Here is a 14143-nt window from a genome sequence, read left to right as displayed (position 1 = left end):
TAGATCCAGTCAAGACACATGACCGCACACTTGGTGTTTTATAAAATGGTTTGAGGGAGGATATTCCAGGGATTTGGGACGATTTGCGTGATTTAGCGTGACTTCGAAATATAAACAGACATGATCGGCCGACTGTCGCTGTCAGCGATTCATAGCTGTTTTGTGAGAAGACGTGGCTTGTACAAGTTACAGTTCTCGACAAAGGTACGCAACATCCGTTTCCCGGTCAACTCACTCTCATTGGTTATTGTGGGCCCCAATCGCTGTTCGAGACGTAAATATCAAACATGTTTAAAGCTCCAATAGAGTGGTCCTATCGCACATATATGTGAGTTATGGAGGTCTACTTACATACATTAACTTGTTTTTATGGTCAAAAACCTCCTAATTGCTGTAAATGAGCCGATCTCTCCTCACTGAAGCTCTCGTCAGCCGCGATGTTTCAGACTGTGTTGTGATTGACCAGCCAACAAGAGTTTTCCCGTCTTGTGATTGGCCAATACCTGGAAGTGACGTAATTAGCACACCAGCTCTCAGAAGCGCAGCTCCCCCCTCTGGAACGGTGGATGCACTGCTCCTCATTATCAAAACATTGTTTTAACAGTGTTTAAAAATAGCTTCAGCAATGGTTGAACTGTTTGTTTTGAACCTTCAGGGCTTCTTAAACAAGGTAATGATGCAGATACACACCAAAAAAACAGAGTTAATTTGTACTTCCGTTCTATGGGAGCTTTAATACTTGAAATCGGGAAGACTCTGATGCATCCGATGATGTTTAAATCACGTCCGTTAACCCCTCACACTACAAGATCATTTGGCCATATAATCTGTTCAAATCAGCCTAAAACCTGGACTGAAATCTGTCCGATTATCCTCGAGTGTGGGGCAGGCTTTATGTATGTGTAATTTAATTATTATATAGTGCGTGTAAAGTGATTAAATAGAAAAATCTCTGCTGAATTTGACACCCCACAGGGAAATGTGTGGGCGATGTCAAATATGAATGATTTCATAAGTTGCTAAGTGATTCAAATTCACTCACACACATGCACACCATCATCTTGTGGAGGACCAAAGCAAATTAATGTCACTGTTTCTACAAAAACGATCCAGAAATGACATTGACCTGCTTTGGTCCTCAGTAAAGTGCGTAGAGCTGTTCCAGCCAAACTCTTCCACAACACACTTCAGTGCATACCAAAAGCAGGAGAACGTGGATAAGCAACATTTTCACCATTCTGATCGCGGTCTATCCACATTTTGTTCACAAAAGCAGCACTGGTTCAGCTGCAGTCTGCTCTTCTTTGTACATCATTTCTTAAATAAAGTGCCAGTGGAGTTGGGTTCATAAGGTGACTCAGGCTGGAGGGATTCTAAAGTCAGCAATGAACAGAAATGAAATATGAAACATAAAAGACTTGATTGTGGCCAAAAAAGTATGACCAATTACTTTTTCTCAACAGGTTTCTTATAGTTCTGTCTTGTCTGATCCTGAGTGTCCTCTCGACCATTCACGAGTACCAGGGCCTGGCTCACACTACACTTTTCTGGGTGGTGAGTGTGAACATTTGATTAAAATGAAAAATAAAACCTGGAATTAACCTTTTTTTTTACCCCCCTCTCTAATTGTCCCATTGTTATATTGGAGATTATTTAGATTGAATGTTATAGCTAACCCTTCATAGCTGCGAGCACTTGATTATGTAACCGATAATGTGTGCAGCGAGAAAAAAAAAACCTGACAGTGTGATGTAAGTCTTGATTTGCTGTGAAATAAGCTTAGAAGAATGTGGGGCTCACTTTAAAGGTCTGATCAGAGACTGAGTCAAGAGTGTCTCAGAGGCTGAGACTGGCTTTGGTGCTGAAAGCCTATAGTAATCAGTCGTATGGTGAGGTAACTCGGCCACCAACAGGTCAATAAGTTAACTTTGTCCTTTTAAGACACGCATTTGTATTGACTGCTTTCTCACCGCTGATTGCATCTTCATTGAAATCGCCAGCAAAGAGCACAACTAACACCTTTTGGGTCTTGCAGCTGTCAATAGCTGTTTAATGTGAATTCTCAAGGCAATTTTCTACATCAAAACTCAGTGTGGATTTATTTACTTTCTTAAAGTTTGACTTAGATCAGCTGCAAACGCTGACTGGACCTTTAGTGCCTATTTGGACCATAATTAAAGAGAGATCGAATCCCATCACAAGTGGATGCTTTCACACCTGGGCTTAAAGTTGTCCACTTGGGATGAAGGGAAGATGATGTCAGCTCTAAACAGACAAAAGAATGACGTCTGAATGTATTATTTGTAATTATTGACATCCAAAACGTTTATTTAACCTTTTTTTTAAACAGGAAGTCCCCTAAGATAGCCACTTATAGCTCAGTAATAATAATATTTAATGATAAGTTGAGTTTGTTTAGGCAAGTTAAACAAAACTCTCGCAGCAGAACTTCACTTACCCTTAATGTAAAAGACCCAATGGTTCAGGAATTGTGTGTCAAAATTGGTTAAGATTCGAAATAATCTAAATCTCATGAGGACATTACATTGTAAACATACAGCTTGTAGGCTTTTCTCCTTCTCCTAGTTCTTTCTGTGATTTTCTTTTGCTTTATTTGTTATGCACTTGATTTAATCTTTTTTTTATTGACATATATACAGTATATATGTTACAGTATAAAGACTGTACATTTAAATATCCAGCCACTGAAGGTGCATACATTTTCACATGTCCAATCTTAGATAAATGGAGAGAGGCTCGCATCAGGAAGGACATCTAGAAATATTCCCCTGTAGTGACCTTTTATCAGGAGCAGGTGAAACGAGAAGAATTTATTTATATTTATATAGGATGCTACAACATTAGAGTTTCGTCTGAAGGTCATATGTAATAAAAAAAATAATCATGTGAGACAAAAGCCCAGGCCTCTGAATGTCAAACTCAAAATCAAACTCTTATATACACTCTTAGAAATAAAAGTGCTAAGTAGAACCATATAAGGTTCTTTGGCTTGTCCTCATAGGAGAACCCTTTCCACCTGGAACCATTAGTGTTACCAAGAACCCCTTTATAACCCTTTATTCAGAAAAGAGGTTTTAAGGGGTTCTGTGGATCAAAATGGTTCTTACTGGAACCATTAGTTTTACCAAGAACCCTTGACAAACAAATGGTTCCAGGTAGAACCTCAGCCCTTTTGGAACCCTTATTTCTAGGTGTGTACAGCAGAGACATGAAAGTTAGGCTGCTGTAAACTTTTGTTGGACCTGGATCAGATTCAAGCTTCAAAAACGTTCAGATGCTTCAGATTGGAGTGCATTTTTCCAAACATGTGTGTTGTTTTGCTTACATTTGATCATGTAGTTTGTTTTCAGAAACCGCAAACTGGAAATATGATGTACGCAGCTCGGCAAGCGTCTGGAGGTCGCATAATCAGGAGGGGGCGGGGTCTTAAAGAGCTCGAAGCTAATATTGCCTATCTCTGTCTGAGGGTCAAGTTAGAGGTCGCATAACAGGAAGTTCGAGATTGCAATTGAACTCTGAATCACACAAAGCTACTGTGGTGGAGTGTTGTCCCTTTAAAGGGACACTGTGTAGTATTTATGGGTTTATATAACCAAAAATCCACTTTTTTATACATATTATGTGCTCCTGCATTGTCTAGTCGCTGTATACTAGTTTTTGTTTCATTTTCGTAGTGTTTCAAAAAGTCATGTAAAATAACATGGTCGCGGGCCGCGGTTGCATTGCAACTGTTAGCAGCGAGACGCCATGTTTCTACCGGAGCCTGTAAGGACAAACGCGAGAGAACAAATCAAGCGTCTCTTTACTTGTAGCGGAAGTCCCGCCTCCACTCTCTCCGCTTCGTCTGCTACGGTCGCGGTAGCTCGCCCTCTCCCTCGCCTCACGAACCTCATCTGCTGACACGGAGAAAGACAACGAGGACGACTTTTGACCGGCTGTGGATACCGTAGGGCTCAGGGAAGGGAGGGGGTGAGCAGAGCAGCAGTTCTTTGTTGTAAATGTCAGCCTCTCCTCTAGATGGCACTATAAACTACTTACTTCACCAAGTAAATGAGTTTTATCCCCGATTTCATGTCAAACAAGTCATTTAAATAATGATGCTGAATAAGTCATGCAGCTGACAGACATCATTATAAACGGCCTCATATGTGAACACGTGTGTTGATAACCTTGTTTATAGAACTGCATAATTAATCTGCAAGCAAACATAGATTCATCATAATTTAGCTCGTCACAGTTTTTGCTGCTTTGAGAGTCGTGACGGTAACGTTGCCAGAACAACAAATGTGAAATCGCAGTTCTCTCGTTTCAAAAGTCATTTCATGGATTGATTGACCTAACAGCGGCCTCCCAAAAACAATTTAGGGACAACATCATTTGGAGCTACACGGCTTTTTCTCCTGTAAACAATTTCAGGGCGTCCCACTGGTCTCCGAGTGCAAAGGCACCTCCTCTGAAATCAATAGTACAAGGGATAAGGTTAACCCCCAGGACAGCAGCTGCTCTATGTATCTGTGTGAGTGATGGGAGAGTCACTCAAGCTCAGACAAAAGAAAACCTCATGAAAGGATGAAAGGGACTTGCAGATATTCTTTGAGGACGAGAGCGCGCCTGATGCGACAAGATCACCTTGCCCTGAGGATAATGGGATGAAATGGTCATGGCATTTCATGAGCCAGTGCATCACAATCTCTAATTCTACCAGGTTATTTGCTTCACAGAGACTCAGGCTCCTCCTGTGTGAATAGACTTTTCATTAAAAAAAAAACCTTACAAAGATGTGCACTTTGTGACTAAAAGCCAAAAACAATATCACATTCTAATGACATTTATGGCACATTTTATGGTTAAAAAAAAAATAAAAAATCTGCCTCAAGTTCACATTCTGGATTTAATCTTCTTATTCTTCCACACAGATAATGAATAATTAATATTTGCCAGGCAAATTAAACCGACTAAATCATTCATCTTTTCAATCCTCCCCAAAGGGAATATTTTGTACACTTTCTGGTTCAGAGATTTGCTGTGACCCTGCCTCTGTTTCATTTTATCTCCACTCTGACCACAGTAAGTTTTTTTGTTTTTTTGTTTCTTTCCTCCTGCACATTCAAGGTTAAGAGTGACCGGTCTTTCTGTTCTTAACATGGAGATGCAGCACTGGCTGACAGTGTTGTCTTCTGGGCACTTTTCCCAGAAGATTCACATTCTCGAACGCATTTGTTTGCCCGTGGGGGTCAAAATGACTCTGAGCCATTATGGTATTTGTTTATTTATCAAAACAATACTAAGCTACGTTTCGTTCCATTCTGCAAAGACACGCAGGCAACATTAACTTGTTTTATTTGTGGTTTTCAGGAATGAGAAGCATCGCCTTACTTACTGATGCAAATGGCATTGTTGGAAAGGAAGGATGAACGAGTGTTGAAGACGGAAAGGGTGACGAGGTTTAAGAGTTAGAGCCAATTCCAATTCCTATCTTTACCCTCAATCTTAACCCTCAAGCTTAATCCTTAATCTTAACTGGCCCTCAAAACCAAGTGTTGAGGGTTATTTTGTCACTTAGAAATGGGACACCCCTTAAATGCAGATACGTCTTCAGACTGTGGGGGGCAGAATAACGTGAAAGCTGCGTCCAGTCTGTCAACTCCAAAAAAGAAGAAGAAGAACACATTTACGTCACGATTATTTATTTATTATTTTATTTCAGTCAAGTTATTAGGTTGTCAGTTAGTTATAAGATGATACTCATACAAATACCACAACCACGGACATATTCAGCTGACAGTTACCACACACCACGGCTTATTGAAGGGTAAACGATAGCAAACGATCACGTGTGCTCACCGGCCGGCTATTGACAAAAGATCGTAAAATAAAAATAAATGTTACGCAACAATGACGTCAGTAATCCATAATATGGGCCTAAACTAAGATAATACAATGGTTTTCATCATTTTTATATCTCTATTAACAAAGAAAATACTTAATTTGTATCGCACTCGCTTCGCTGCTTTCGACGCCATCTTTCTTATGTGAAAACACGCAATGCATTCTGGGTAGCCCTTGCTCCCAAGGGGGGTCTCGGAAAATCTCAATATTGAGGGCGATACAGCCCTTAAACTTGCCCCTCAACTTAATTTTTCTGAGAATCGGGGCAGCACTTGCACTAGAGGGAGCACGCATTTTTGAGATTGAGGGTTAAGATTGAGGGTTAAGCAAGGAGTTGGAATTCACCCTTAATGGTTGCATGGAACGAGGGTTGAGCATGAAGGGAGGAAACCAAGGGTCAAATCGAGATTTATGTTTGGTTTAAGTCAAATCTGCTGTGGAGAGGAACGCGGGAAAATGAGACTCAGTGCGGCTCAGAGCAATGACTGATTGAGGTATCTGCGTTTTATTGTCCCCCCCCTTGTGTTTCCTATAATAAGGGAGAGGTGGTGGGGTGTAGAAACTGATATATAAGGAAGAGAGGGAGGCTCAGCACAGGCTGGGTGACATTTATCTTATAATTTAATTATAAGAGAATTCAATCAGCATCATGATGTACTACCAATTAACTAGCAACCACAGCAAAAGAGAGCAAACAAGTGCTTGAGCAGCACTGTGTTTTCGACGCAATAAAATTCTTGATAGTCCCATTTATCCTAATAATAGTCTTTCTGTTGCCATCTTCAACACTCTTTCACCCTCCCGTTCCAACAATGTTAATTTGCATTGGTGAGTAAGTAGATGCTTTTTTTTAAAACTTGGTTTTTAATTGATTTATCTTAAAAAGTTTAACTTGACAGATCATTTTTAATGAGTTGATATAACAACCTGCACTGAAAACGTCTTTAAAGAAAACATCACTATATCTAATAATATAGGAGTAATGTGACTTTAAAAGCCTGCATGATAAGTGAGACACTTTCAACAGTCTAAGGCTTTTGTTTGAACAGATTTTTAAGCATATCGAGATTGTATCTACTGTTACTAGATATAGATTTTTGGACAACTAAAAAAACAAAGCTAATTTATAACACATGGGATACGTATAGGTGGTTTCAAATGTGATTCTGATCGGATTTTTACAGATCTGTGTTAATCTTCTCGATCGCTCAGATAGGATTTCAAAATGTCTTGCATAGTGTCATGTATCGGCTCCGTCGTCAGTCCATTGCTCCCCGCAGAAAGTGAGAGTTCCATTTTTGCTCTTCAGATAAAAGCGCATTAAACGCTTGATAAATTGGAGGACAATAGTTTGCACGGCGGCTCCACGTAACCATTTGGAAAAGAAACAGCCACACAATTCAGTCCATTTGGTTTATATTGTTGTCGACTCCCAGGACGTGGCCTGTAACTATAGAAAGAGTAGACTAGAACGTATCAAAATATGGACACACACAGATCGGATCTGATTGGTTCACTTTTTTATGAAAAGAAACCCTCATGAGACCTCGCTGTGATAAGGTCGGGACGGACAGACGGACGACCTGCAGCCACAAAAGACCGTTTTCTTTTCAACCTTAAAGAGGAAATCCTCAGTGGATAATACATTTAGAAATAACACGTATTTCACTCTAGCTTTCAAGAGCACAATTCAACGTATTATTAATCCCCTTTTCACCATTTAATAATGTGTGCTATTCACTGATGTGTGGATCCTTGGTTCTAATGAAGAAAACACCTCCAGCAGAAAACATCTCTTGCTGTGCTGCACAGAGAAAACTCCTCTGTTCCCTGTGAGTTTGTTACTCCTATCATCCACAGTGAACAGATTATGCAATCATTAAAACTCTTTGAAATGCTATTGATTTTGCTTTCAGAATGCCTCGTTTGCATGCGCTTGTCAATTATTAAGAGACACGCGGAAGTGACTGCATTACATTTTCACACTAGCTCATTGCATGTGGTGCTTGATTTTGTTTAAATCAATTTACACTCAAGGAGCAGCTGGGTTAAGCGCGCATGGAGACGTCGAATTGGGAAGTTTTATTTGCCTTAACTCCATGTTGGACACACACATGCTGTTGTGGCTCATTTCTCTTATTGCCTCATTAATTAAATAAATTAGTGGCTGTTATCAGCAACATAAAGGCTCAGGGGTAACACTCCATTTGGTTCCATTTAAGGAATAGATTCTGAATGCATGCCTGCTTAATGTATAGATTCAATTTAAATAACATGTTGAATCCTTAAATATACAATAGCAAGTGTATTGTATTGTATTGTTAACTTCTATTTAATCATTTTATTACTACAACTGCTTTCTAATCAATTGCCTCTCCCTGTTTTCGTGAACTCCAATACATAATCTGCCCTCTCACTGGTTTAACACCAGATTATTCAGTTAGGGTTCTTCCAGCATTATTTCTGTAGTGGTGGTTTCTCTTTATGACCTTTGCTTTTGTTTTTGGACTTTTGCCAGAGCTTTGGCATACACAACACAGACTGGCTGTTTGTGTATGATCAGTTGACCTGTGAGTAAAGATTACGGCTTATATCCTGAACCATTGTCTCCCGAGTGCTCTCTGGATTATTTTTCACTATATTGAATGTGTTCTTTAAAAATGTGTAGACATATTCTAATTTTTCTACCAAAAAATTGCATCTTTTAGCACTGTGTCCTGTTGGCTCACAATACTTTTATATTTGCAGAGGACAAAAAGTTGTGGTTCACACAGGTTTGTGGTCTAGTAACGTTGTCAAAATACATAAAAAATATAATCCCATTTTCCAGAATGCATGGTCACTCCTGATCTTGTAGATCCACGCAGTGGCTAAGTCAATAATGAGACACTGATTAAACAGCAACAAATGGCAGCTCTCATAATTCATAATGAATTTCAGTGGCATGATCAGATTTGTGCAAGAGGCTGCAGAACAGATGGGCAGCACCTGCATCTATAATTCAACAATATTGATTTTAATGCTGGTGTCTGAGCAGCTGGTCAGGTGCAACATTATTTATTTGATTTTATTTTTGTATAGTTTTTTTTTTTATTGTTCCTCCTGTTCGTGTCATTTATTTGCCTGTCATGTTTGTGTCCTGGTTCCTCTGCCAGGAAATCATCCTTGTGGTGTTCTTCGGTGTGGAATATTTTGTCCGCCTCTGGTCAGCAGGCTGCCGCAGTAAATATGTCGGCATCTGGGGGCGACTGCGCTTCGCCAGGAAGCCGATATCTATTATAGGTGAGAACTAGCATATATCTAAACAACATACACACAATCAGTAACATGATACACAGCCTGAACTTCAACCCTGAACAAGATGTCTCAAATTTAAAGTGGAACCCCCAGATGAATACTTAAAAGTAACCCTTCTCACCTCAACTGATTTATGAAAACCAATGATAATCAATCTTAATCAAAGACTCGACCTCTACTTTATAATTGCTGCTCTTCCTCTGTTCATTAATCATGTGCTGCTTATGTGTATTATTTACATCTCTCTCTCTCTCCATCTGCACAGACCTGATTGTCGTCGTTGCCTCAGTAATTGTCTTGTCAGTGGGTTCTAAAGGACAGGTGTTTGCCACCTCTGCTGTAAGGTAAGAACCTTCTGTTCTGGGGCTTCGATTGTTGCATCGGTTTGAGCAGGGGCGGCCGGTGTATAGAGACGATTTGGGCTGACGCCCTCCCAACTAGGAGGAGAAAGATAATTTTTTTCCTCAGCAGTTCCATAGATCCTTAGCACTAATATTCCTTTCAGCCGTCTCTGCCAGCAAAGTAGTTATTATCAGTGTTCTAGACATATTATCTGTCATTGTCCAATCAGAATCATCAGATTCAAGTCACGTTTTTTGGTTCCGCCTCTTCTGGGGCGATTTGACTGACGTGAAGAATCGCCAGAAAATTCTCCCATTGACTCTCATGTTAAAAAACGTTTTTTTCGAAAAACATACCCTCCAATGCATTTTTAATGACGATTTATGTACATGCACTAACGTGCTTGCGTTAGCTGTTTATGGCTCGTAGCAGCGGTCAGCAGTCATTTGAAGCTACGTTCGTTAGCTTGTCTGCTAACATTGTTGATGTTTGTATTGCTCTGCTCAGGGTTTAACTCCAGGTTAAACTTCACGCAAATCAGACAATGGGACTGTTTTGTGTAAGAGAGTATTGTAAGATGCATTTATCAACACATCTAAAGATCCAATTCTGCACTTTCTTTTACACTTAATTAATAATTTGACTGCACTATATTTTCATATGTGTGTTGTATGTATCTGGTAAAGGTTGTGAAAGCTCTTGATCCTTGCTCAGTTAATAAATACTTGACTTAATATTCTGCCCCTGTCTTTGTGTGATTGCTGGACACATCTTGTGTCCTGTTTAGCTGTTTTACATCATACATTAGATTCATGTAAATAATATTTGTTTATCAAGTTGCCATCTAGTGGACACAAGGAGGACTGTTAATCACCTAACACATTGATACTGTTTTGCTTTATGCACCTATTGAATGGGTCACCTTATCAATATCAGAAAAAATTGCCCCCCCTGAAATTTTCTTCAGGAGCCGCCACTCGGTTTGAGGATGACTTTTTTCCAACATGAATAACACTGGGTCCATGGACGAACTGGAGAAACAAGTTTGGCCTGCGTAGAGCAGTGAACTCAACCCCTACCAAAAACTATGGGTTGACAGTTGGTTTTCTGTAAGCTGGGCTATAATACCCATCAAACCTGGCTGACCTCACCAACACTCTTGAGGCTGACAAGGAGGAAATTGTGCAGTCAAGCTTGAGCAAAGCTTTCCCTGAAGAGCGGAAACAATTAGTGCAGTAAATGGTTTTGAAAAAAAAAAAAAAAAATAGACGGTAAACAATGACGTATGGGTTGGATGTTGTGGTGTCTTGGCTCCATTCGGAGAACACAGTACATATCTACTTGCATTTGGTCTGAGTGTAATGTAAGATCACTCTGGTTATTTTCCAGAGGGATTCGCTTCCTGCAGATCTTGCGTATGCTTCATGTTGACCGGCAGGGAGGAACCTGGCGTCTCCTGGGCTCTGTTGTCTTCATCCATCGGCAGGTACACAAACAAACTAAGCTTTAAAAGCCCGGCTGCTTATTATTGTAGGTAAGCTGGAGGCTTTCTGTCAGGGGATTTCAGCCTCCGCTCCTCATGTAGGGCATTATTTTTCATTACTACACTGAACAAAACAAAGCTTTCATATGGAAATGCAGACTACTAAAAGAATATTCAGCAGAGAGGTGCAGCTAAAGAGCTACTGTGTAATATGTTAGATTTTTTGTGTCTGTGTGCAAAGGTATACCTCTGAAACACAGCACGAGCTGTGATTATCCCCAAAGGCCTCACTAGATGGTCTTCAATGTCCATATGAAAGATGAGAGCGATGAAGGCAAGCAGAGTGTCAGGGATTTTGCTCAAGCTGTGGTTCAGCCTTGGCTGATGACCATGCTGCTCTTGGCTGATGCTGATCATTAGTCACTTACCTCAGCTATTAAAAAGGTGTCAGTGCAGAGAGGAGTTGAAAGTGTTTCTTATTGGTACTTGTTCGTACGTGGTCAACATTCACCATGGGGTGTCATTCTGCATAAACTACCTCATTCACTTCAGGCAGGTGTCTCTACACTTGGAGGCAATGTGCTCCCTTTTCAGCTTGTTAGACATAGCATGATACAGGCCAAAGCAACTTGTGCTGTCAGCATACTGAGTGCCATTCTATGTCTATCTGCAAAACATTAACTGGATTTCACCTTGTTTTTCTTCTGGCTTTTTCTTAATTTCTGTGTCTTTCTGTGCCAGTTTGAGTCTGATTCAACATCCTGTGTGCAGTAGTTATTCAACTCCCAGCTGCATTGTCTTGGTGTTTTAGTCCCACTTTGAGAAATTCAATTGAGTACAATTTCAGTCAGAGCATCGTGTCTACATGTGTTTTAAAAGCACAGTTTTTGTGTTAAACTAACACAATACTTTGATTTTGCCATGGTAACATACTGACAATGAAACTGAACCTCCCCTGAGAAGGCACACTCTTAGAAATAAGGGTTCCAAAAGGGTCCTTCTACAAGGGCTGAGGTTCTACCTGGAACCATTTGCTTCTGAAAAGGGTTAAAAGCCGAAGAAAGGGTTTTTCAAAGGTTCTTGGTAACACTAACGGTTCCAGTAAGAACCATTTTGATCCAGAGAACCCTTTAAAACCTGAATAAAGGGTTTAAAAAGGGTTCTTGGTGGAACTACTACTCCAAAAGGGTTCTACCTGGAGCCATAAAGGGTTCTCCTATGAGGACAAGCCGAAGAACCTTATATGGTTCTACTTAGCACTTTTATTAATGGAAAGTGCCAAGTAGAACCATATAATGGATATCCACTAGCAAATCTTTTTACATATTATGTTAACCCTTTAAGGTATTCACCAAGAAAAAAGCAAAGGAAAAATTATTTCTTATATTATTATTTCAATAATGACAATCAATATATTTATATATTAATTTATGTATTTTTTTAATTAGACCCTACAGTTTTTCAGCTACAGACCTCTACCAAACGGCTGAGACGCCTGTTCATAATAAACCTGGTTTGCATAATTCATAAAGTATTGATGCAGCTTGATTCAGCTTGATGCATTTTTGAGATATAGTAACTTAAAGTGTGGTCGACCAAATGGTTGAGTAGTACCTTAAAGGGTTAAAGTCCAGGTAATGTGCATGATTTCTTAATGAATTATTTATTTATTTATTTATTAATTTTAAATAACTCAACATTATTGTGGTATATATAAACTTATTCTTCACCCTCGGAACCTGCAGTTTAGTTTCTGCCCAGGACCAGAATAATATTTTATTAAGTCCTACTTTGAATTCATATAATGTTTCCTCCATTAACAAACACCTGTTTTTATCACAAATTCAGAGTAGGACTGCTGCCAACTATTTGAGTGTTTAATTGTCTCATTATGTGCTGCACTACAGCTGGTTTTGGATGGGCCTTAATAAGCCACACTGGTCACACAAATGCACACATCCTTGTCCGTGCTTCTGTCTCTTTCCCTTTTTTTGCGCTGCAGCCTTTTTGGCCACAAACCGATAATAATGTATGTTTCAGGACCTGCACAGTCCCAACAGCCCTCAGGGAAATGTAGTGTGTACTCTCAGGACTGTCAGTACAGTAGAGGTCAAATTGCTATTACCCAGCTAGACACTGTTGCTCTGTTGTGTTCCATGGTGATTATCTGACTGTTGTGGTTATGTCAGAATCACAGGACCTAAGTTTTTTCTTCAGCTTTTGCTTCACACAGAGCCATTGAAGTCAATGCGGTTTCATTTACACTAGTTACTAACCAGTATCCTCATATTATGAATGCATGAATATTGACTGAGAAGCATTCTGCTGCTTGTTGCTTCACAATTTGCTCAGTTGGTCCTCATTTGCAGATGCGGAGCAAAATGTCTCCTGAATTTGTTTGCTGGGTCACAGCAGTAGGAATAGCAGCAACACTTCCACTTCTACTAAATCTTTGGTTACGACTTAATGGTGATGTACCTGAATGCATTAAAACATATTATTTCCAAAGAATTTATTACTTGTGAGCAGTGATATTAGATGTAAGTGTAACAGGCTCTCTGCTATTTCCCTGTGGAATTTCACCCCTATCGTTATTCAAGACCATGGTCTTTCATTTTGAGAGCATTATTTCTTCATTTCATGTTCAGAATCTGCAATGCCTCAAAACCCTGCACTCTCTCTCTCTCTCTTGCCTGCGTACATGCAAATTTGCTTTTCTCCTGTTGAAATGTTTGTCTGCACATTTATAAATTGTTTATTTTTGAACTGTTTTTTTTAAAAGATTTATGCCATGAGTGCTATCAAACAAGGCCGGCCAAGTCAGAAAGTATTGAAAAAGTGATTAAAGCATTGTTTGGTTGTTGTTGTGTTGTCAGATTTCCTCATAATAACACAAACACAGAACAATGTCAGGCTTTGCATTTCATTACAACAACCTTCTACCACAATGACAAGCAGCTACTGAGCAACTGAATGCGAAGTTGCCGTTAGTAGTGAATCCAGTAGAGACGACAGAATACTTACAAAAAGATGAAAATCATCATGTCCACAGCACATGTACATGAATATTCACACCAAGATGCCACACAGTCTCGTAGATATTGTATGCTT

The 14143-nt window shown here is 39.7% G+C and overlaps 1 protein-coding gene across 1 annotated transcript in view; it reads left to right on the top strand.

The window, feature by feature from the left end:
- The window catches only part of kcnq1.1 (potassium voltage-gated channel, KQT-like subfamily, member 1.1), a gene marked incomplete at both ends in the record, with an annotated part of 42063 nt that overhangs the window by 6616 nt on the left and 21304 nt on the right, over window positions 1-14143 (top strand). The window contains 4 exons of the mRNA XM_083901042.1: window positions 1464-1554; window positions 9066-9192; window positions 9473-9551; window positions 10939-11035. Coding sequence (XP_083757168.1) covers window positions 1464-1554; window positions 9066-9192; window positions 9473-9551; window positions 10939-11035 — 394 coding nt within the window. The remainder of the gene's footprint in view (window positions 1-1463; window positions 1555-9065; window positions 9193-9472; window positions 9552-10938; window positions 11036-14143) is intronic.

Source organism: Microchirus variegatus, assembly GCF_963457635.1.
Source record: "Microchirus variegatus genome assembly, chromosome: 14".
Lineage (NCBI taxonomy): Eukaryota > Metazoa > Chordata > Actinopteri > Pleuronectiformes > Soleidae > Microchirus > Microchirus variegatus.
This window is presented reverse-complemented; position numbering and strand designations above follow the sequence as displayed.